General features: G+C 37.7%; 1 protein-coding gene across 7 annotated transcripts in view; it reads right to left on the reverse strand.

The window, feature by feature from the left end:
• BLTP1 (bridge-like lipid transfer protein family member 1) overlaps positions 1 to 25,715 on the reverse strand; it is a 158,929-nt gene that overhangs the window by 69,703 nt on the left and 63,511 nt on the right. For all 7 annotated transcript variants that reach the window (XM_019741408.3, XM_019741409.3, XM_019741413.3 and 4 more), the window contains exons 25-42: positions 24,498 to 24,617; positions 23,545 to 23,825; positions 21,450 to 21,700; positions 19,270 to 19,528; positions 17,239 to 18,076; positions 14,876 to 14,946; positions 14,175 to 14,348; positions 13,558 to 13,678; positions 12,426 to 12,572; positions 11,908 to 12,035; positions 11,391 to 11,590; positions 8,969 to 9,166; positions 8,100 to 8,311; positions 5,545 to 5,696; positions 4,937 to 5,087; positions 4,614 to 4,766; positions 2,740 to 2,980; positions 1,498 to 1,640 (exon numbers count right to left, since the gene is read on the reverse strand). In XM_019741408.3, the coding sequence (XP_019596967.3) occupies positions 1,498 to 1,640; positions 2,740 to 2,980; positions 4,614 to 4,766; positions 4,937 to 5,087; positions 5,545 to 5,696; positions 8,100 to 8,311; positions 8,969 to 9,166; positions 11,391 to 11,590; positions 11,908 to 12,035; positions 12,426 to 12,572; positions 13,558 to 13,678; positions 14,175 to 14,348; positions 14,876 to 14,946; positions 17,239 to 18,076; positions 19,270 to 19,528; positions 21,450 to 21,700; positions 23,545 to 23,825; positions 24,498 to 24,617 (3,840 nt within the window). The remainder of the gene's footprint in view (positions 1 to 1,497; positions 1,641 to 2,739; positions 2,981 to 4,613; positions 4,767 to 4,936; positions 5,088 to 5,544; positions 5,697 to 8,099; positions 8,312 to 8,968; positions 9,167 to 11,390; positions 11,591 to 11,907; positions 12,036 to 12,425; positions 12,573 to 13,557; positions 13,679 to 14,174; positions 14,349 to 14,875; positions 14,947 to 17,238; positions 18,077 to 19,269; positions 19,529 to 21,449; positions 21,701 to 23,544; positions 23,826 to 24,497; positions 24,618 to 25,715) is intronic.

The following is a 25,715-nucleotide window of genomic DNA, read 5'->3' on the forward strand; positions in this document are numbered from 1 at the left end:
AAAGAGCTGTACTTATACAGAAATAAAACTTCAAAAGCACAAAAGACTATTCAATGAAAAGTAAGTATCCCCCGAGTTCCAGTCTATGAGGAGACTCTTCCCACAGAGGTGCTCTTAACTGGTTCTTACCTAGTCTTCCATAAATGCTTATGACGATATAAGCACATACGCATACTATCCTTTTCTTAACACACAAATACATATTGTCCCACACTTTGGTTTTACTTTCAGCAATGCACTTTGCTGATCATGCCTTAACCACTTACAGATCTGTTCCATCTTTTCAAAGTCTCTGTAGGATGCATGTGTATCAGGATACACTCTTAGTCCTCAAAGGGTTAGTTGCTTACGGTGTTTCCGTTATTTTCCTACTATAAATGTGTCTTGGACATGTGTCTTTGAGCATTTGTTTAGAATGAGCTCCTGGACATGGGACATACTGGGTGAAAGGGTACTACATTTTAATTTTGGTACAAACTGCCAAATTGTTCTTCAAAGAGGTTGTGCCAATTCAATTTACACTCCCACCAGCACCGCACGAGAATGTCCGTTCTTCACTTCTTCACCAACAACATACGCTACCAAATGTTTCAGTTTTTTTAATCTGATAGGTTAAAATGGAAATCTCATTTTAATTTACATTTCTTCAATTATAATAAACTATATTTTCACGTGTGTGTGTGTGTGTGTGTGTATGTCTCTGTGAACTGACTTGAACCACTTTTCTATTGGGTGGTGCCCTTTTTCTTAGTGATCAGAAAGAAGATTTTATGTGTTAGGAAATTAGCCCTTTGTCTTATGTCTGTTTACAGTAAAGTATTTTTTCTGCATAGAAATTTAATATTTTAATGTCGTCAAAATTATCATTTACATTATGGATGCTGGATGTAAGTCAAAACCCAGACTTTCAGAGAAAGTTAAAATATTAACTTTTTCTGAGCTGTTTTCAGTGCTCAGAAAAGCAAGCTACCAAGAGAAAAATAACCGAAGAACGTTCCTAGTGTATCCCCATCTCACAGATGAGGAAACTCACACAGTTCACAAAGCAACTGAGAGGCAGAGGCGGGAATGAAAGCAGGGCTCTCAGGGGGGAGTCAGCCACTTTGCTCTACATGCACCTTATCAAGCACGGGTTAATCTCTTAAAACAAAACAAGGCAATTAAAACCATAAAGTAGCCTAACTCAAGCCGTACACTGATCATGTACAACATTCTCATTGTATTTTATTGAAGGCAAGATTCAATAAATTGAAAAGAGCCCCAAGGCTTGGTAGTTAAAGGAGTCCTATTCATATTAACTACTGATTAATATGCTGATGTAAGTTTCAAAGAAACCTGTACAATGAAGTTACTAATCTTGTTAATTTCAACATAAAAACTATTTTTACTAGATTTGAATATTTAGGGTGAATACCTAATACTTGATCTTGAGACAGCAAAAGTTTAGGTATTCTCTGCAAGTCTAGATAACACTAATAAAAAATAGCAATATTGTACCTTTATTTTTAATGCAGAGTCACTGTGGGTGTGAGTCTTAGAAAGTTTCCTCATTATCTCAGCTCCAGTGACAGGTCCAGAGCCACCAGGGGGAGGCCGGTTTGCTATTCCTTCCAGCAGCATTGTGTGCTCACTGACAGTAGCTGAAACAGTTCAAAAGAGTAAGTGGGCTGCAGACTATCAGACATTTTCTTAAAACATCACCTCCAATGTTCCTAGCGGTGTAACTACTCTCAACCTTATACTTTCCTTGACAAGTACATTGTGGAATCTGCTTTAATAGTCATACTTTCCTTTATTTTACTCTCCCAGCTACAATCGTCTCATTCAGTTTCAAGAAAGGAACAAACAGCTTTTACTGAATCTCACACATGCCACTCAAATGGTATGGAGATCAAAAACCACTTCAGGTGAGCTCAAAAAGCACAGAATTTTCACGGATTAACAGGCATTTGCAGACAATCAATTAGAAGGGATATTTACTACACTGTTCTTTCAACTTTTGTGTAGATTTGAAATTTTTCCAAATAAATAGGAAACAAAATCCAGCCTATTTCTCATAACACATTCATTTATTAAATATAATTTTAAAAGTTCTTGAAAAAAACTGATACATTAATGTTCTGAAAGCTCTAATTTTAACACTACTGTCCTTTCTCATGGTACTTTTAATATTGTTTTCAACCTATCATAAGATGAATTAAAGTGAATATTACATTTCACAATAATAAAAATCACACCTTGCAAAGGCATTAAGTATGGATGTATATTTCTGAAATCCATATCTACGGCCTGTGATGTGGCACAGCCATTAGGCTGATAGAATTAGAGGCTGAGTGCAGGCCCACAAACAAACATTACACAAATTCAGTCAAACAAGCACCAGGTCAAATTCAAATATTCCCTGAAAACTGTGGCATAGGGAGCGGTGCTAAGAAGACCAATGTAAAGTTTAGAAGGAGGTTAATGTCTTTCACTCTATTCTACTTCTACAAAGGTATCTGTTGTTTGTACTAGATAGATTAGGAGAAGTCTACTGTATTTCATAAATTGAACTTAAAAATCAAAGTCAGTATCAAGACTCCAACATTATCATCATTTATTTGGACTAATGCAAATCATACTTACAGAGCTAAGCCATGACAAAGTCAAATTTCAAATTTGGGACCCAAATTATTAAAATTATCACATGCACTAGGTTACCAAGTCCATAATCACTAGCTAAAATCTTTACAAAATTACCTGCGTCAAATTCAAATTCCGCCCCCTCAGCGCTGGTGTCACTTTGAAGACCAGCCCCATTGTCCAGCCCAAGTGCGTCCTCGTGTTCGTGCTCCACAGCTGCTTGGGGCTTCAGGGGCTGAGCTGGTCGATGTAAGCTCACTCCTTTAAAGGCCGGTGTCACCACAATGAACTTCATCCATTGTCTTGCCAGTGCAACTAAACCTTTCTTTAAGGTTACCAAAGCAGGAAGTCCGTCACTCTGCAACAACAGCGATGTGGTTAGACTATCCTTACTGTGTAACAGTTGCCACTTAAGTGTTTTGCATACATTTCTTCATTTAAATCTCATAAACCCTTTAGAAATGAAGAAACTAGAATATATATGTTAAGTCATTGTCCAACGTTATGCAGAGTCAGTATCTCAAGCTGACTGCAGAACTCATTCTAAACACAAGGTTGCATCTTTCTGTCACAAACAACACAGCAGCTCCAGGTGAGTAACAGACTAAGTGTAGGGTACAAAACCGGGATTCTTCTTAAGAAGCATTCAATCCACTTTACCTTTTATGCCCAACTGAAGATGCAAATGTATTTTGAATGACCTGGAATATTCATTAAGCAACGAAGGAATGAAATTACTCCCTTCAAAGATTAGGTAACCACCACTATTTTTAACATTAAAAAAATACAGTATTATAGTTAAATGCTGGACATAGATGGATTTGTAACTGCTTTGAAAGTTAAATGTATTATCAGTAACAATTACATAATTTAGAACACACTTTGTTCCACATGGTGATGGTTCTAAGAGAAAATTTGGTTGTTTTTCCTGTCGGAGTCTTAGACTGAGAAGAAAATATCTGACTTCTCTCCATCCCCTTTCCCATAATTCCTTGCGTTAGGAGAAATGGCTTTGGTTGAAGAGTTATTTACTAGGACGGCAGGAACGACCTCATTTACTCTCTGAGGAACACCGGGTCCCTTAGCCTGCCCTTTCACCCCCAGACTCGAGTAAGGAGGTTCATCCTGTGATTCTCCCTCTTACATGGAAAGCACACGCCTATCAGGGCAGGGCGCCCTCCCACGGGAAGGGCCTGTCATTCTCTCTGTTCTGCTTTCTCTGCCTGTGGCTAGACGGGCCGGTGAGCCTTACACTGTGGACCTCTCAGTCCTCAATTCTCAGGGTAGGAGTGGAGAGCACAACACCAACCTCAGGTCAAGCACCTTTTACAAATCCATCATTCCCTAGAGAGTCTCTCATGGCAGGTTATCAGGAGCTTGATTGGCCATTGGTAGTATGGATACACTGACCCCTAATTTGGGATCCCTAAAATTCTTGTGTATTCTCTACTGACCAGAAGCTTGGAGAGCAGAAGGGAGATCCTCAGGCTCTAAACCTCTCATCACGATGTGTTACCTTCTAGAATGCTTTTCTAGGGGCAGAGGTGTATTGTATTCATTTTGTACAATTATATATTCTTCCCCTCAATCATTAACCATTTCTGTGAACTCTGACTCTGGTGATTACTCTCTTGCTTGAAACCCATTATCCCTTTGGCTTCCAAGACATTCTTTCCTGGTTCTCCTACTCTTCTTTCCTCTCCTCAGCACTCTGTGTGCCTCTATCTGCCCTTCCTACCCCCTTTCATAGTGGTATTCTTCAGGGATCCATCCCAGACCTCTTTCTCCCACACACCATCCCTAGACGCCTCATACATATCCACAGCTTCTAGCACCTTTATGCTATCAACTCCCAGGTCAGTAATCTGAGCCCGCTGTTGTCCAGAAGCCTGTATATCTATCCGTATTTGTCCTCTGGAGTTCCCACATGCATCTCACACCCCGTGGGTCAATGGATTCTTCAGAGCTGACAAATGGCTCCAATAACTCACCATCGTAGCATCATCAATGATGGAGTAATTTGCCTGGTGCAGGTAGTGGTGGAGGATATTGCACAGTAGACATGAAGGGTTTTCTTGGAGAAAGCGGGCAAGTTTTGTGAGTCTGTTGTACTTACTTCTTAGGGGGAAATGTACACTTTTATTCTGAAAACAAAACAAAAATCACAGGTTTAGAATGATGTCTCAAAAATAGTACAAATAAAAGATATACAGTAATTAAGAACTTGCAGGTCTGTTTTCCAACAATGGTGAATAATAAGGAGTGTTTTCAATAATAAACTATGTGTAATCCCTTGTACTGTTGGGAGACTTACCTCTAACGCCTCCGTCATTATGCATCCCATAACAGCACAGATTCTCAGCGTACCCTCAGTGTCCAGTTTGTTTAAGGACGACTTGAGCTGATCAATGGGGACGAGCCACGCACCAACAGCTGGGGTCGCAGTGCTTAAAAGGTTCAGCTGCCTTTAAGAATTTGTTTTAATTATAAAAACAAGTGTCAAGATTTGTATTTCAAACAATCCTCCCTATCTACTGTACTTCATGGCTATTTTATTTAGGCAAAATTACTTTTCCTTTGACCACCAGACAAATTATGAAGCTGTACCTAGGATATGCAAAGAATAGGTAATAGAAAAGAAAAAATATATAAAAGCCTATTGGAGGTGAAAAGAATAAAAAGCTTATGGCAGAATAATATGTGAAATAAAACTAAAGCCCTAGAAGAGAAAAAGGGTCAAACAAGCTGAGAATAACATCCACAGAAAGTATGAAGTAGCAAAGATGGGGAAAAGGTGGCAACCCTAACACTGAGGATATCAGAAAAATAATTTAAAAAAACACACAAAAGCACATGAAACAGAACTGGGTGCTATTTAACATAAACACCAAGAGACAGTATAGGGCTTGTAAAGCCTTTTACCTGGAAAACGCATGTGTAGGTGATCGCACGTTGGTGGGCGCTGCGAAGCTGAACCAGATCTCCTGGATAGTGAGCTTCATGCTGCAGGAATCTGGGGGCGGAGGCAGGAGGGGCAGATCTTTTTTCAAATCATCAGATTCGACTCCTTCATCCTACATAAAAGAGAACACCAACAACTTTCTGTTTAGGGATGTTAAGTGTGATTTTTTTCCAGATGAAGAAAGTGAGAGGGAGATGTTTTGTCACTTGCCAGAGGTCACACAGCTATGCGGTGGGGGAATGAATGAGGCATGAAGGGCTTCTGTTTCCTAGTGCCATCTGTTTCCCTTTCCATTTTAACAGAATATTTCAAACTGCCAACTAAAGTGCCATAATAAGTAGCCCACATTCAAATAAATAACACTGTACAAAAAATTCTTAGTTACTTCATATGCTAGAAATCTAAATCTGTATTGAAAAGTAGGAATAATAGTTTTAACATGTATAATCACCACTCCAGAATGCAGTGGGGTAAGATGCATAATATCAAAGAAACAAGAAAGCCCACTGCCTGTTACGTCTGCTTCAGGTCTCTAGTTCACCTTTAGATATCATGGTCACGACAATGAAAAGATTGACACTTTCTTGTGGGTGATTAAGGAATGAAGGATACACACAAAATAGCTGTGAATCCTAAGTGCTACAAACAGTGTGAACTACAGCCCCCAGCAAAGTCAGCACTAAATATAAGTCCACCTCCTTTATCTGCAATTCTAAAATCCACGTTCTGAAAATCTAAATCTCTTTCTCTGCATGTGGCATCAAAATCTGATTTGAACTGATGAGGAGCTATTTATCCCACCTGGTGTTTTTCTTACAGTTGTGCTGCAGAAAGTTAAATAGTTCAAGATGAGTGCTGCCTCCGATGCCCCTGGGAGTTTATGTAACACACAATACACACCAGGTAACCTTTCTTTTAAAAGCAGGAAATCTGATTTCTCAAATACATCTGGCCTGCGGGTTTCAGACAAGGGCTGCGAGCTAGGCACTGAGTATACAAAGACACAGAAGACAGTCCTGAGGAAGTTGAAATTTTAAAAAAAGGAAGGGGACATGTAGACAATAAGCAACTAACTGTACGAGCATGTGAAGCAAAGAATAATCAGCTTGATTTTAGATTGACTGACTTCTTGGTGCCAATGCACGTGTCAATGAGGCATCAGAAAGGCCACTGGACACAACCCTGGAGCTCAGTTGAAGGGTTGGTGCTAAGGGCATGAGCGAGGGGAAGGAGCAGTGTCAGCAAGTGATGGAGCTTGACAAGGAATGAAGTCAGTCAGGGAGTGGACACACAGCAGGAAGACAGGAGTGGCCGAGCACAGGACACAGGGGAGAGCACCACAGTTCAGAAGGACAAGGCACTGCCTCCGGCAATGGACCAAGGAAAGTCAGAGAGCCCAAAGAGAGCAATGATACAAAATGGGGGACTTTCAGCAAGGACAGCAGGATCAGAGAGCTCGAGGAAGACAGCTGGGTTTCCATCAGGGATTTTAGTAGGTGAAAGGGAGGGAAAGAATGGGCTCCTCCCTGCTCTTCTGTCCAGAGAGCAGCTCCTACACACTTAATTTCCTTAATTAAACTGCTAATGCCACCCACCACTCGAACACTTCCAAAAGACCTCACAAGAAAACTGACTAAACTCTCAAACTACCCATCAAGTCAAAATAAATATCTCAAAAGAAATTCCTAGAAACCTGGGGTTCCTAGAAACCATGGTTATACTGGATAACCATGACACTTTTCTGAATTAAGAGGTGACTTCTTTCTTCTTCAATTGGTCTATTTTTCCAATGACCAGAAGTGTACGTGTGTGTGTGTGTGTGTGTGTGTGTGTGTGTGTGTGTGTGTGTGTGTTTAAGCCCAACAAAATTTCCCAAGTTCTTACTATGGGGAGACACTGAGTTAAGCCTTTCATAAGTAGTGTCTCCTTCAATCTTCACAACTCTAGAACGTCAACATCATTACAATACTGCTGTTACAGATGAAACTTGGGAGAGGGTAAATGACTTGCCCAAGGTCACCAGTCACTTAGGGGTACAACCCTTCTGTACTCTAGAATTCTAAGTATTTTTATTATCGCTGCCTGTATTCATCACTATGAAATTCTCCATAATAAAAATAACAAATGAGATGCATATAAGGTGTTTTTCAGGACTCTAATTGAAATAGGCAGATACTGATAGAAATACTTAGAACTTACATGAAATTCTACCAGCAACAAAACAAAGCCTGCTTTTTTGAAATTCTATGAACTCATTAATTCAATAAATATTAAGTGACTAACATGCACACAGTGTTATGCTAGGTACTATGACAGATTATAAATATGTCTAGGATGCAGTGCACACAAAAATTATACTCAAGTGGAAGTAGAATCACCAAAATGCCTTGACAACCATTTAAGCAAAATCCAAAATATAGAAGACAAGCAAATATACTCCAGAAATTAATTCCAAATTGGGTATGTTGTTTTCCATGTTATTTTTCCAAAGCATGAATGTTAGAAATCCACCAACCTGTTCATCTGAAACAGAATTTCCATTTAAATCTGAAGAAGGGCTTGTTCGGTCACAAGGAAGATTATCCTCAGAGACGTCAGTGTTATAGCCGCTGCCCGTGGGAGAATCGGAGGAATTATTGGATGTCAGCACTCCACCCCTTTCTGTGACACTAGTTTTACCAATCGTTCCAAAAGTATTATATAAAACAGCACCAGACTGTCTTCCTCCTATAAAAATGAAAGAATTTATTAAAAACAGTGGGTATCTCAATAATGTGTTCCACAATACCCATAAAGATACAAATAAAAAAACACAGAACTATCTTTTTTCTCTCACCCAAACTTTGCCCCTATCTATAAGAGGGACACGTCAGATTAGACTGTAGGTAAGGAATTGTAGGCATATACAACTACAATAATATGACTAAACCTAAAAGTCTTATCCACAGTCCAGCCTTCCCATTTTAATGTATTACTCAATAAAGTAAAAGAAAATAGGTATAATTGTAAAGCGGCCTATCTTGCTGAACAAAAGATTTACAGTATTTTCATCCTACACGTCAAAGCTCTGCGAATCAAAGAACCAATTCCGAAAGATGCAAGCTTTCAAAAGCTGGGGGGCTCTGTTCTGAATCACAGACTGTTTTGTTCAGGCACTGAGGTTTTGCATGTCTAGACGCTCTGCTAGTTCTGGAGGGAACTAGCAATGGAGGGAATGGGATGGGGCAGCCACCCCTGGTAAACAATCCCAGGTACCACATTTTCTCCCAGGATACGTCGATTCCATGCAGGTTACTCAAAGTTATGAGTGCTCAAAACATGTCAGCCATGTGGGGCCAATTTGTCCCCTTCTGAAGCAGAATTTATAAAAACAAAAATACCTACCTTTTATGGTTAAATTTTCAAGTCCACATTCAAACATTATCCAGCCCCATTTTTCCTGGCTGGGACCTATTCGAGTTACATCTGGAACAGCTTGCTGATCAGTTTCATCCACAAATGTAAACTCATCCAACTCTTCAAGAGTAAACAAAACTTTGGACTTCTCAAAGGGAATAGCAGTGATGGCACAAGTACCAATATCTATGATCAAAAGAAAACAAAACCACCATTCTTACAGACAGAGGTTTGTATACATTTTTTAAAACACCAAACAATGTAAACATTTTGCACAGTGGTTGTGTTTAAAAGACATCTTAGCAGTCTGTCAAAAAGGAAAATAAACAAATGAACCAACCAACTTCCAAAATAATGCTATGTAATGTAGTACCACTTGAAAAGTTCCAGAATCATGTTGAAGAGGAAGGAAAAAAGATTCCACAGTAACAAATAATTGCCCAAAGGCAGGAGGAATTCATTTCTGAAAGATTACAGGGCACTCTAAAAATCTAAAGTTAAAATGCTCCTGAATAATTCAGTTTCACAGTAAGCGACTTTTAAATACTTTCTCATCATGTTACAAAATAAAAAATTATTTTAATTACCCAGCTTTGGGAAAAACGTTATATTCTAGAAAAATTACAGCTTTTACTAACAGATTGCTTCATGCTAATATATTTTGTGCAACTACAATTTATCACAGACGTCTTCATATCCCACTGCTTACAATGTGCAATATGGAAAGTAACATCCCGAAGAGCTGGCAGAGGTTTTCATTTTATCTTACTTTTTAAAATGTCTTTCTCTGATTACAGCTAATAAATGCAGAAAAGCAAGAAGATGAAAACACACATATAAATTTACCACCCAAAGATAAGTGCATTTGAAGTAAATTATCTCCTAGCTCTTTAGAGATCATTTTCCAAACCAGCTTTAGCTCCCAATTTTCATGCAACAGTAAGCTAAGCCATGGTAATTTCCTCAGGTCATTAAAAATTCTTCCAAGATATTATTTTAACAGTTACATAATATTCCATTATGAAAATAAAATACTATACATTTACGATTAGAGTCTTTCCTAATCAGAAAGTAAAAATTAACCTACATTTTCTGTAGTTTTCTCATTATTTATAATAATTTTTTTTATATTTCTCTTTAATTTCATTAACTTATTCTGATGCACGGTGTAACGGGAGGATTTAAGTTGTATTTTATTTAAATGTTTTGACGAAGTAATACACTCACATAGATCAAAGTTCCAAAAACTATGAAAGGGTACACAATGCAAGCCCCTGACACCACACCTAGACATCTCCTTCCCCTTCCTACAGGTAACAAATGTCATGAGATTACTGAGTATCTATTCACAGATACCATATGTACATATAAGCAAAGACATTAATTCCCTTTTTTCCCCCCTATATTTTTATGCAATGACCACCTTGGAATTTCCTCGGGAGTTTTGTCTTTGATGAGTTTTTTCTGGACTACGTATGTGCCTTTCAAAATCATACGTAGTTATTGCCTGTGGTCTGTATAACACTCAAGGGGTTACCAGTGCAAACTACAGAGCTGAGCTCTGCAAGTCTTTCTGTAACTCAGGCCACTGTGAGGTGTACCCGCATTAGGACCACAGGGCTCAGGGAGTCACAAACGATCTCTTCCTGTGGTATCCTCCGGTCAAGTGTTTTGACATCAAACACAAGGACAGTGAAATAAGCCTTGAGAAAGCCACAGCCTTATATGGGCCCAGAGCACAGGCAGGAATCATGGAACCTTCAGAGCCTACAGAATGCAGGGGGCAAATTCAAGGAAATCATTTGTTCATTCAGGACTGGTCACTTGTCCCATATGGAGATTTTTAGCGTAGCAGTCATCTCAAATAAGACTAATAAACCTCAGTTTTTTCCTGGATTGAATCTTTGAAAATCTAAGGTCATTTAAGCCTCTTCATGAGCATATGCACTGAGTTGAGTCAAAAATATTGAAATGGTGGGTGACGTCTCTGGTTTTCTCTTTAAGAGGCACAGCCATGTCTACCACTTTTATGGCTGCTGTATTTTGCAGACTTGACTATCTACTTTTGGTATGACGATTAACTATTTTCAATCAAGTTGTGCCAACATAATGGTTAATAAAGGGAGAAAGTGTATAAAGATCACACTCTCCCTGTTTTACAACGAGCAAGCAGACAGATGGGTTCCTAATCTTGGGCCATACCACTTACATTCCTACCAAAGTTTCCCTTCCATTCTGTATGGAATGTGAATAATAAATAGTATAATACCATGTGTTCAACATGTGCAGAAATACCTTTCTTATGAAATACTCAAATGACAGCAACATTCAGAGGAAAAAACAATGTTTCCTCTTGCAAAATCCTCTTGTATTTATACATGTCAAAGAAAAAATATTTGTAGAATCCTACCTGTTGTATCTAGACCCCTGAGTTGCCCATGAACGCGATGAATGTTTAACTTGGCAGCAATTTCTTTGCCTTTCTCTGCTCCCGCATTCGATCTGAGAGATCCAGATGACTGAGGCTGCATTTTAGTGGCGTGGACGTACCTATCAAAATGGGATGTTCTGCTGGGCTCGGCATTATTTGAAGACTCTTCAACCACACCTCTTGATGGAAAAGAAAAACAGTGTGATGGTTAACATTTAAATAACACAGTTCCGGAAACACATTTAACTAATAAGTGTTTTTTTTATTTTTTTGAAATTCCACTGCTTTAAACAAACCAATATTAATAACAAATTCTTCAGTGTTCACAGAAAAATAGTATGAATAAAAACAGAACAAACTTCTAAAAACCTACTAAGTGAGATTTGAAATTCCAATACCAGTTTAGAATTTTTGAAAATGTATTAAGATGATGATGGAGGCTTGCTTTAACATCCAGGAAGATAATTGCAGCTCGAATTAATGAAATCTTTTTTACCTGTTCATACGAACTTGTGTAGCGATTCTGTCAAAACACAATGCAACTAGGGACACGTGACTCACACTTCTGCTAGGAGCTGTACTTGGAGATTCTTCCACTGAGGCTTGCAACAAACATAAGTTTACCTAACACACAAAATGTCATAAATGACAGAGTTGAAAGGTGAAAATTGTCAAACATAAGATATACAGAAAAATGAAAAAATTATTGTTAGGAATGGCATATCAATGTGTCTGATGGTGATGAAGACGAACTTTATAAATATAGACTCTCAAAAAATAATCACAATTAAATTCTTACTGCATGGATGTGGAATATTTTAGTATATCTTACCCAATATTCTGCCTAAGTAAACTTACTTACATTACATTCCTATATCAGATAATCAGGGAATAAAATATATACTTTTGATATTACAATCTGTTCCACTACCATTCAGTTTAGTGAACACAAAGGATAAAACCACCAAAGTGCTCTCCTCTTTCAGGAAAATTTTCAAAACTATTAATGTTTACCTTGGGTATGCTAACATTAGCCTGAAGACCTTTAATTGTTACATTATCTTGCTTCGTTATAAGATTTGTCTGTGCTTGTCCTTGGTTAGTCGTTCCCAGAGGAGGGTGCTCAGTTTTTGTTGCTCTAACATCTTGTTTGGAAGATAACTAAAAAGAGTGAGAGTGGAATTATTATTTCGCAGACATTTCATGATTTCCAATCCTCTACAACAGCAACTTGCTCATCCACTGTGCTCTTTCATGCCCAACTATGTACCAGCTGCCATCTGGTTTAGATCCCTAGTCTTAAAGTCCAAACCTTAGCAAATAGGTTTGAGAGAAGTGATCCACAATAAAATGAAATCGGCCTACAGGGAAACAGACCCAAATAACAATAATAGGTACTTTTTTAGGATCACTGAATTCTACTTACTTGAGAGCAGATTTGGTTTCTCATAATTGGCTCCTTGTTGGCCAGGAAAATTTTCAAATTTCTTTTGATTTGTATTCTTATACCCTAATTACCAATATATTTTGAATAACTGAATCACTAAAACAATCACCCTCACTTTCTCCTTATCTCCAGTCCCTAGTCCAAATATGACCCAGATCAATTTGAAGGTCAAATGCAGAATCTCCAGAAAAACACCAGGAGATGACTGCTAAGAAAGTAGCTTCATGGATTGGACTATAGCATAAGTTGAATATCATACACAAGGAAGCAGTGACGTGATTCACCGAGGTGAACAAAAAAAATCTCCAAAATATTGTAAGACAATTTATCTAATCATATAGGGAAACCAAAATAATATGTAGCTTTAATTTCTTAGAAAATGAACATAGCAGTCCTAAAGAATGCTCATTCACTTAGGGACAAAGCTCTTCAGGAAAGGATTAGAATTAAGCTACTTCTGAAATTAAAATAAATAAAATAAAGCTATATTTTAACAGGTGACTACTATTTAACCCATAGTATAGTTATACATCCTGTCTCTTATGGAGCCAATGACATAAAAACTATTCAGAAATGTCCATGAATTCCAGTTTAAAAAGCTAATATAATGTTAATACATTCAAATTTTTCAAGTTTGGATATTATGTACCCATAAAGAATACTCAATTTGCCACACTCTCCTGAATAAAAAGGTCTCACATTTTCTGAGAAGGTGGTCTTGCTGTTCTGGACAGCTTCCCTGAGGACTTGGGCATGAAGATTGTCTACGATGGCAGCTGGATGTCTCGTGCTGGCAAGATGAACCATTGCTTCAATGTATCTGAGGGAAGAGAAACAGTAAATGCAAAACATGAGTATCACTTAACATGATGATCTACTTTATTGAAACTGTTCCATTTATGTTCCATTCTAGATTTCAGTCATGTTAGTTTTATCTCTTTGGATAAACTACAAGCTTCTTTCAGGACAGAGAACCTATTATTTCCCCTTTATCCATCCATGAACTAGACAGTAGTAAGAATATCAAACATAATAATTAGTTCCTGGGAATTGGGTCATTTTATGCTCATCAGCACAAAAGCGAAAAAAGGAAAATATAATGCAATATAATTATTACAATATTGCAATATAATGATTTAGGCTGAAAAAGTAACAAATGATAACTGAAACAGAGAGCTTTCTAAACATATTTTCATTTTTGTTCAGTCAAAACAGCTATTACCAACATTCATCTTTATGAACATATATCATGTATACTTCTGATATCACATACATTTACTATTTTATAAAATAATAGATATAGACAAAATCCATACCTGTCTAACGCTTCTGCCACCAGGGGAGTCAGAACAATATCAACGGTCCCTTTTACTTCAACGATGGCTGTGGTCCTGGTCTGAGACATTGGTTGATCCAGGGTCCATTCTTCTGTTAATGTTTCGTCGTCTGTGTTTTCAACGGTTTTCTTTTCCAGGGGAGTATATGGTGTACTGTACAATTTAACAACAAGTAGAGATTACAAAGACCATGAAAAAAGAAGTTGGAGCTTCCTTAAGATGAGTGACCACTTAAATCTACACATTTCAACTAAAAATTTCAGCGAATTGGACTAGTTTATGTCCCAAATACTTCTCAAACAGGACAAATGAGGTACTAAAATGCAAATGGATCAAAGATAGTTAATATATCAAATGTGGAAAACATTTTTGACATATTTATTTGATGGGCTTTTCCAAAACATGAACACTACAATTGTGAATTCCTGTTAGTTCCCAGTTGTGACACACCGAGTGATGGCTGGAGTAGTACGAGCATGCTAATAGAAATGCTATCGACTGCTGACAAACGCAGGCAAAGCCATGACACACAACAGAATTGAATTATTTAGGATAATTTATTCATAAAATAAAATCTCCAGTCAAGTAAAGAATGTTATTTCTCAGAACAAACTCTGCAGCTCTCAAAATCAAGAAAAGACAAAGACTTTAAATGTGAAAAGTATGTAATTTTTACTTACTTTGAAGTTGATCCTGAAAGTTGCATTCCTCTGTCTAGTAAAGAATTAGCTGTGAGTCCCTGTTTGATGACCTAGAATCATGTAAAACATTACTTACAGTCTAGAATTTTAATTTCATTATTCTCTAATTTTATGCTATAGACTGATTATTTGTGAATATCCAGATTACCCTGTTAATATGATTTTGACACATGCAATATAAATATTTAATAAATTGAGAAAAATCACAGAAAATATTCATTTGGCAATTTCGTTTTCTGTTTATTCAGATGACAAGGCAGGCTGTAAGGCCTCAGCACCGAGTAAACGGCTGTACAACAAAGCTTAAAAGCAAGTTCTTCAAATGTGTTTCTTCCAGAGTTCCTTTTAAATTGAGCTTTTAAGATAATTTTCAAGTCTTTTCCTAGCACAATCAGCTTTTAAGTGGGGTAGAATCCCATAGAAATATTACATTATAGGAAAAGTTAGAATGTATTTTAAATTCATAAAAAAAGATAAACAATGCAAATAATGCACTTCAATGATCAAGCTGAACCGTTTTAAACACCAGCCACTTATTTAGATTTAATGGAGAAAAATAACTTTTTTTTCTTCTGATGTTATCTAAAGATATGAATTCTTTGACTTACTTTTCTAGATATTTGATGGCCTAATCAAACTAGAAGGATTTATTAACAATACCAAAATAACTCTAACCTCTCAGGTAATATTGCGCACAGCAAGTATCATGTGATTTCATAATGGAAAATCCAGATACCGACATTTTCACGTGGACTAAAGAGTACATGTGAAATCATAGCAGAGGCAGCTTATCTTGGGCCAAGAAGAGAAATGGGCACAAACCAAAACTTTGTAAATGCACTAAAGTGTCTTCCTCCTTTAATACACATTTATATACATCTATATGCATATCTGTAAGGATACTGAACTCCATTTATCCCATTTCCATCTTAGTCCAAGGCCGTCACGCCATCACCGACTGCTGCCACAGCCTCCTAAGTGATCATCTCACTTCCCCTCTGGCTTAGTAACAATTAAATTCCACTTAGTAGCCGAAGTATGAGATTACATCCCATTTCCTTGAAGCTCTCACCAGTTTCCCAATGAAATTAAAATAAAATTCTCACTGCTGATCCCCTGGTCTGTAACCCTTGCTCAGGCCTCCGGCTCACCTGGAGCAGGTGCCCGAACTCACCACGTCTCACGCACACTGACTTCCTTCCCACCTCAGACCTTCAGTGAGGCTGATGCCTGCACCCTGAGTGCAGTCCCCAGGTCTTCCCATCCTCACCCCCCTCATCCTTTAAGTTTCGGTCTAAGTATTTCCTTAGATAGACCTTTCATGGAAATTCAACCATTAGCCCACCCCCATTATTCTCTGTCCCAGTATCCTTTGATTATCTTCATAAGACTTCTCAATTTGTGATCATGTACTTATCCATCTGTCTCCCACCCCTAAACTATAAGCTCCATGGCCATTTCCCTCATCAGTGCACAGCAAATGCCGGACACACAGTGGTACATAAGAAATCTCTGAATTAAGAATGAATACATTAACATTTAGACACTTTAAATAAATGCATGTATATATATGTATATATGTATATGTATGTATATACATATATATGTACATATATACATATATACATATATATACATATATATATACACAGTACATATATATACATATATACATATATATACACACACACATATACATAAAATGTAAGAAAATGTATACTTATATATATGTAAGTATACACCACATAAGATTCCTGAACATTGTTAATTAGTTCCATAACATTTTATAGCCTTAAATTTAGTCTTTAAAATCATAAAAATTTCTCTTACAAATGTATACTTTTATAAAATGGTTTTCATATTGGCCATCATCACTACATTTATTGACTTATTTTTAACTTTCCTAGAAAAAGCTATTTACAGAAGTGGACAATAACTAATTCATACTAAATTATAAGACCTCAAATGTCAAATGAGTAGAAATAGATTTGCATAGAAGCAGTTACGGATTAGTAGAAAGAATACCGACTACTAAAAACAACTTCAAAACTTATTTTTAAGACGCAGAAAATATGAATTCAGAGACTTGATCCTAATCTATAATGTAGAAACTATATGTTAATTGATTAACATTGTCACAATCAAGTCTCAAACTACTCCTGATATACTCGAATTTATAATACTCAACAGTAACTGAGACCTACTCTCGTACATGAAGCTATGACTGCATAAATTCTGTCTTTCAGACAGGTAGCTAAAATGACTGAGAGAGTAATTTTGAAAATAGTATCTTCAAAATCGATTTATCTAAATAAACATGTCAGCAATGATTTGGTTTATACCTTAAAAGTTGGAACAGACAGCTGCTCCAATGATGATGAACTTTCTTCACTGGTCGGTGTGTCCAGGTCGAGGGGACGATGCAATGAGGACTTGGAGGTCCTTTTGTTGGTTGGGTGCTTCACTGACCAATTCACTACCTGGAACTGAGTGAGGTACGCCTGGTAACAGCTCATCACGGGTTGCTGAGAAGTAATCTGTTCGCTCTCTCCTGTCTTCTCGCCTTCTACAACATACAAATGTTCGATAACGTCATCCTCTCCACCTAAGGCAGACACAAAGGAGGCCTGCGAAGGATGAGTTCTGAACGGCAGAGTTCGGGGATCGTGAATGCTTTCGCCATGGCCAGTAAGTGGTCCTTCTACACTGTGATATATGGAACCCCTACTGTAGTCAATCTGCTGGGTTTGCTTTTTCTTCTTTTTTCTACCTGGGTAAGTTCCAGGGCCTTCATCACTGCTAATGGGCTCAAATTCTTCAGCTGCAGAAAAGTAGGCTTCGCTATCAGCCATTGACATGCTGGAATCCATGGATCGATACTGATGAAATGAGTTAGAGTCTGCTGATGGGGTGTAAGGAAATGAACCAAAACTTCTTCTCTGCTTTGGTGAATCTAGTACATTCTCATCACTTCTGGAGACATCACTACTAAACTGGACGCCAACTGTCACAGGCTGCTTGTCCCCATAAAAAGCAGCAGTAAGGCTCTTGGTACTTCCCAGGCGGGTGGAACATACAGAGGCCTGTCGTTTCAAGGGAGACCTCAGGGGAGACTGACCTGCTGACTTGTCCTGAGTATTAGGAGACACAGGGCTGTTTCCTGAAATTTCTGGAGGAATACTAAAACAGAAAGCAAAGCCGTTACCAGTTACTACACATCATACAATTTGCTTTAAGTATAAATAGAAGTACTTATCAATTCCTTTTAGTAATTTTAATCATTTATCTTACAATAAGGAAAATCTAAAATTTTACAATAAAATAACCATACAAAGTAACAAGACAGCACCATATGTGTTCATACCCCATCCAGTTTCCCAAAAAAGTGGAGGGAGCTTAAAACAACAGACACTTAAAGAAACCTTGAGTATAATCTTTTACCTATAATCCATGAACATTAATGCATTTATATAAGGTTTTTTCTCTCATATCTTTAAAAAGCTTGTCCGACAAAATATACCAGGGGCCTTTGATTAAATGAGAGAAACTGAAGGAGAGGAAGGAGTCACAGGTACCCGCAATATGTCTGACTTTGGCAGCTGAAGGTGTAGTGCCATTTACTGAGGCAGAACAAACTGATCATGACAGGCAAAAGGCCATTTTTTATGTGTCAAGTTTGAGGTCTCCATGAAACATCCACGTAGATCAATCAAGAAGGGAACTGGGCTTATAGGGACAAAGGTTTTGGCTGGAGTTTAAAGATGTTAGCTACAACTCATAGTAGAAGCCAAAAAGCTATTGAGACTGTGCGGGAAAAGAGTATAGGATGAGTGGAGAAAAGGGTACAGAACAAGAGTCCTAGGGGATAGCACCATTTACAAATGACCGACTGGAAGAGGAAGAGGAAGAAGAAAGGGAGGAAAAAAATGGAGGACGTGAAAATAGAGACTGAGGAGGAATAGCCAGGAAGTGGGAGGAAACTCTGAAATGTGCTGTCAAATCCAGGGGACAGTGTGTGTCAAGAAAAGAGTAATCAACTGTTATAAAACGAGGAGGACCAAAAAATATTCACCACACTGGAAGGATAATACCCAAATGCTAACAGTGGTTCACTCTCAGCGGTGGGATGACAGGAAACATTTATCTTCATTACACTTTTCTGTATTTTCCTAATATCTGAAAGGAATATATATGTCTTGCTGTTACCATCAGAAAGGCAATGGCAAGTGGACATTTAGAAACAAGGACAGGAGGCAGGAGGAGAAAAACAATTTCTACAGTGGATGACCTGAGAGGAAAGAAGGTTTTCTGGCCATGGGGAGGAGCAATTATGATCCTGCTGTGACCAGGTCCCCCCTCGCAGGAGCACCCACCTCACTTGGCCCTCATCTCGCTCGGCACCACGTGAGAATTCTTTCTGCAGCAAATGGTCATCGGCACCAGAGGAGGGGCTTTCCTTGTCTGCAGCCAGCAGAGGCTGGGCAGCGCTGGAGCTGCTGTTCTCCTCGGAGGACGAGGAGGAGCTGTGCGAGCGCAGCGGCACTTGCAGGCTGAGGTGCTGCACTTTCCTCTCGGCTTCCATCCCTGCCGACTTGTTTTCCCACTCTTTCCTCTTCACGCCATTCACGTTACCTAAGCCAACAAGCAAAAAAGCAGTTGACGTGAACACAGTCAATTCAAAAGCAATTTATGAAAAATATGACAACTTAATTCAATTCCCTGGTTTTAAGGGTAATTGTTTTCAAAAAGCACAAGCATCTAATTTCACATAGCAATGTATCCACATTAAGCATGGACCCCAAGTTCGTGGACAGTGAATTTCTTTTCCTTTCTATTTTTCAATCTTGTATTTGAAAATTTTCAGGCCTGCGAAAAACTTTGAAAAACAGTACAAAGCCACCATACCTTTTAGTTGTAATTGCCTATTTTAAAAATTTTGTCCCATTTGCTCTATTTATATGTAACATACATAATAATTTTTGAACCATCTGAGAGTAATTTGCCGATACTGTGGCCTTTTACCCTAGACACATGTTTATTTCCTAAGACTAATATGTAACAACTGTATAGTTAGTTATCAACTTGATAAGTACAGTACTTATGCAGTACTCATCTAACCTCCATATGTGCTTTCCAATTTTCTCAATTGGCCCAGTAATGGCCTTGAGAGCACTTCTGCCCCCTTCAGTACATGATCCAACCCAGGATCATATATTATGGCATTTGGTTTCATGTCTTCTTTAATCTGGAACATTCCATGATGTTATGTAATTGGAGTTGGGAGGGAGGGGAGATGGCCCTGATACTATTTTCTGCTCAGCTATATATTTGGCCGTATGACCATGAAACTCAGTCTGTGATGAGCCTTCATTTATTCACTGCAAACAGGGAAAGTATAAAACTCACATGGTAGCATGGGGATGAAATGAGAAAATACCTGTGAAAATCTTTAAAAACAAATCATTATTCAAATCTAAGGACGTAACATTATAAAAAGACACCTAAGTTAAATTGTACTTAGAATCTTTTTTATCCTTTACATGTGAAGAAATTTTAGTGTTTGTTAATTTTTTAAATAATCTGCTTTTATTATTGCAAAACCACTGAAATCAAACAACCTTAAAAACGTGTACACATTTATATATTAAATGCAGTGAAAAATCATTTAAATAGTATTTGGCATGTGTAGTCTAGCTCTTTCCGGTAAGAGCTCCCTATACATGGGAAATCAATGCAACAAACACTAAAACTATTTTTTTCCTGTCTTTGTTTGATACTGACAAAAGGCAGTGCTAAGTTAGTGTTTTTGAGTGGTCTAAGGAAAAAAGGCTAAATATTGGTGAAATAGCAAGACTTCTGTACATTTCACTTGTTAACAGCATGGCTACTTAAGCAGTAAATACTGCACTTAAATGTGGGAACACAGATCTAAGAAATCCAAGAGAAACTCCATTTCTGAAGTCTTTAGAGAACACATACTAGTAGATTTAAATCTCATACATGGGAAATATGCCATTCACTGCTCATGCCAAACACACATATTTATAAAGTTATCCTATAGGCTCTAAGGAAAGACCACATTTCTCTTCTTAACATGTTCAATTTTAGTGATGAGGAGAGTATTTTGCAAAAGTAGTTGATAACATAGGGCCCAATGGTATAAATATTACTACTGATAAATTTTCCTATTAAAGTAAACTGATGAAACAACTATTAGCTTATACTTATTTCTAAGTATATCTCTGGAAGCTGGGTTCTAGGAAAATGACAATAAATAAAGAAATATTTAGAATAAGCTTGGCTAGGAAAATCTACCATGTCAACAATAGATCTGAACAATGGACCTACTTTTGCCTTGTGTAACTTTGAGAAACTCACTACTCTTAGCTGGCTTTAGTTAAATCACCTGTAAAAGAAAGGCAGACTATACTGAACCCTACCTCTAAGACTGCTCAAAAAACTCAGTTCCGCAATGTAACTCTGAACTTCTCTCAGAATGGCATAGAGGTAAAGAGAAGATTAGCACAAGTGACAACATTACACATTTTATTACCTTCCACAATTTTGGGAATTTCCTTAGAGATAATCCATTCTCCAGGCTGCAGCAGAGACTGTCCATAATACATATCAGACTCTGCACTCGTGCTTGAAAATGCAGAGCTACTGGAAGGTGTCAACTCTTCAAGTCTGAAGAAATCTAGGCCAGTTACTGTGCCGCCAAAGAACCTGCAGCCACCGAGACAGCCACACTTGTTCCTACACCTCTTATTCTTCAGGGTGTCATCTGGCCACAGAAACCACAACCTAAGCAGAACCCAAAACAAAAACAAACAAAAAACAACAACATAACAAAAACTCATTAAGAAAAACTTTTTGACAGATAATTAGTTAAACATGAGTTAATTGGTAATATTTTTAAAAGACGAGGTAAGCACAAAAGTTTATTTTTACTGTGGCATTCTTTTTAATCATTTTGACGTTCTAAAAAACAAATAAGCAAAGGAAATAAGTAGGAACAATATAACATACATTATATAACATACATTTAAAAAAAAGCCACAGAGCTAAATATAAAAATCATTTCAATCCAGTTTAAAAACTGCAGTAAATATTCTCAAGAGAACTAAACATTTTAAACATTACTCTAAAAAATGGCCGAACTATTAAAATAGACTACACTTAATTCAAAATTCATTACCTTTAGCGTTTCAGAGCCTATTTCACATGGCAAATTTAATACACCAAAACACTATAAATATGAGAAAAGAAACTGTTTCTCAATAAAACCAAAATAACACACTATTTTATATTTTAGAGAAAAAAATTTATAATTTTGTACTAAGCACTCTAAACAAAGTATTAAGAATTGAGACAATAAAAGAAAATGTATTCAAAATTCTTCAGGCTCTCTGAGTGACACACACACAAATCTGTCAGTATTTATTAACTCCCTCCTTTCTTAAAAAATATTATGTAATACTATCTGAGAGTTACATCTTTATTCCTTTTTCCATGCATTATCTCATTGGATCCTCAGGGCCCTCACAGGAAGACAGAACCGGAATCATCATTTTCATTTTGCATTCACTCATGTATATTTCTTGAACGATAGTATCTACTATGTACCTAGTTCTGTACTAGGCAAAGAAAATGGGGAATTTTTCAAAAAGTCATGTTTGAGAGGTGAAAGATGACCTGGAACAAATATATCGAGTTAGAAGCAGTCCAGAGAAGACAGAAGGAAAAAAAAATGTGAGAAAAGTGTTAGGATGAGGGAGAATTGAAGGAATTCTTTCAATGAGATGTTATCAATTTCAAATCACTTCTCTATTTTAGCACATGAAGAGTTGGTCATTCGGCAAAAATATTCTAAAGCACTATCAAAATAAAAGACCTTATATGTCCCATAGAGTGTTTTACTTCATTGATGCAGCAAAAGCTTAGTAGAATGCATGGCTTTGTGGTCATCTACACGTGGGTTCAAATTCTAGCTGTGCCACTTAATAACTCTAGGACTTTCGACAAGTCAGTTATCATTTGAGCCTCAGTCTCCTCGCCTGTAAAACTATGGTCTGATATACCTAATGAGATCATTGTGAGGATTAAATGGTGTCACGTATGCAAAGCATCTGATGCCGAAAGTGGAACACAGAGGGGGCACCAAGATGGGAGCTCCCCTCCTCTACCTTCAGACAACACAGTGCACTGGTTCTCAAACTTCAGCTTGCATGAGAATCACCAGGACAGCTTATTAAAACATGGACGGCTGGGCTCCAGCCCTAGTTTCTGACCTAGTTTCTGGGAAGGCCTGATTATATAAACGTCTAACAAATTCCAAGGAGATGTTGGGGCTAGTGGTTTGGAAACTATACTTTTCAGAAACACTAATCTAATAAAACTAATGGCCTATGTGTTCAGTAACTTTTCCAATTATATCAGAAATGAATATGCCTACTACAAAAACTCCTGGGAATCAAAAACCCACAAAGGCACCCAGAGCTGAAGGTCAGTGAGTTACCACATAGGGACACAATCACATTAAGTCCTTATTTAAAATGCTATTCCATTCCTAACAGTAGACTTTCCTCTAATTAGCTAGTAATTTTCATCTGAACATGAGACTATTACCAGTCTTAGATTCCACTTACCTCTTAGTTCGGGCATCATGAGTTTCTAGGAAATGTCTTTGGGCCTCATGTTTAGAATGATGATCAGCGGCCAGTGCGACATCCACAGTGATCAGCCCTAAGCTGGCCGACCCAGCCTCAAGCCAGCAGGCCCTCCGCAGGATGGCAGGCGGGAGTCCCACTCTGGAATTGCTCAACTGTTCGATGTACTGTCTCACTTGGAAATCCTGAATGGCAGCGCTTATCCCTTCCCCGACCGACTGATTGTGGAGATTACAGTTTGCTACCCGAATAGCACCCATCTAAAGTCGAATGAAAGAAATGAAACAACAGTCTAGTTTTTGCACTTTTTTAGCAACTTAGAATAAACTACAGAATAGGTACTTATTTCAAAATGCATGAAAGATAGACAGAAGAAAACAAACGGAAAGGGAAAAAAAAAGGGGAAGAGAAATAGAAAAGATAAATGCAACCGAATACAAACAGACATTCAATTTTTTAAAAAAGATAAAAGGATAAAAATGTAAGTAAAAAAAAAAAGAGAAGGAGAAATGAAACATTAAAAGGGAATAAGTAATGAAATCAGAGGATCTTAACAAGGTTTGATTTTAAACAGTAACCCATAAAGCAAAGGTGGCAAATAAATGTTTTCAGGAGCCAGGAAGGCACTCAATGTATAAAACCTAAAGGCATTCAAAATCAAATCTTTGAAAAACATTACCAATTTGTTACCCTGCAATAACACAATGCTATAATAATTGAGTTAGATTAAAAAAAAGTAGTGAAAATACACCTTAAAAACGAATACTGGAAGAGAATGTGGGTGAGGAAAAAACAGAAAGCTAACTCCTAGAACTTTGCAGTATTTGTTACAGTGGCAAACTATAAATGTGTGCTATATTTCAAGAAATGGAAGTTTGGTTTGGCCAAAAGGCAAAAGAAATACACTGGCCAAGAAACAGACAAACATGTACCTTTATATTTGTAGCACAGCCATGTTCCACGATATAAACATCAGCTCCATCTACTGCTAAACGAGTCATAGTGTATTTCAAATCATCTGAAGCTGGACAAGGCCCAGGAATACAACTCAACTAAAATGAAAAATGATCAAACATTTAATTCTGCACCATCAATTCATTATGTTGATACTTCAGTCTCCTTATTTAAGTAAACAAACAAAATTCCGGTTATATGTGCATTAAAAAAAAAAATCAGTCAGTTCAAGTTTACTGTCTTATAATGAATGATAAATGAAATAATCAGCAATTAAAGTATTACCAATTAGAAAACTAATCTTAAGTAACCATGTACCTTTTTCATTCAAAAGGAGCAAGTAGCAAGTCTAAATTGACATAATTCATATATAACTTGGTATTGAGACTCAAAAACAATAGTCCAGGTTAACTGATAAGTAAACAATGTCATAGGTTTATAAGAACTGTATAGGAGTTTAAAGTTGTAAGATTTTCTCATGAGCACTCCATTGACACACACACACACACACACACACACACACACACACGTCAACTGTAAATTTTATGATGATATCTAGGACAATCCACACAGATTTAATTTTGTTTGACATCTAAAACATAGACTTGGTCATGTTTAGGTCTGACAGAAACACACATATCACCTACTTCCATGAACTTTTTGGGGGAAATGACAGCCCTGGGAAAGGCATGTAACTGTTCATTAGTGGCAGGGTGCTCTGTACAAATATTTTCCCCCACACAAAATAGACCTTAAAAAACTAACTTAAGATGACAGAAAGCATACCATTGGTTGCATGGCACAGCAGCCAACTGCAAAGGGACACAAAGGAAATTTCTAAGCTGACAGAAATGTCCCAGATCTTCACTGGTAGGAATGGTTACACCGGTATATATCACATTTGTCAAAACTCAAACTTGGGGCCAGCCCGGTGGCTCAGGCGGTTGGAGCTCCATGCTCCTAACTCTGAAGGCTGCCGGTTCCATTCCCACATGGGCCAGCGGGCTCTCAACCACAAGGTTACCGGTTCAATGTCTCGAGTCCCGCAAGGGATGGTGGGCAGCGCCCCCTGCAACTAAGATTGAACACGGCACCTTGAGCTGAGCTGCCGCTGAGCTCCGGGATGGCTCAGTTGGTTGGAGTGCGTCCTCTCAACCACAGGGTTGCTGGTTCGACTCCCATAAGGGATGGTGGGC

Source organism: Rhinolophus sinicus, chromosome 15, assembly GCF_057876585.1.
Source record: "Rhinolophus sinicus isolate RSI-liver-muscle chromosome 15, RSI-T2T, whole genome shotgun sequence".
NCBI lineage: Eukaryota > Metazoa > Chordata > Mammalia > Chiroptera > Rhinolophidae > Rhinolophus > Rhinolophus sinicus.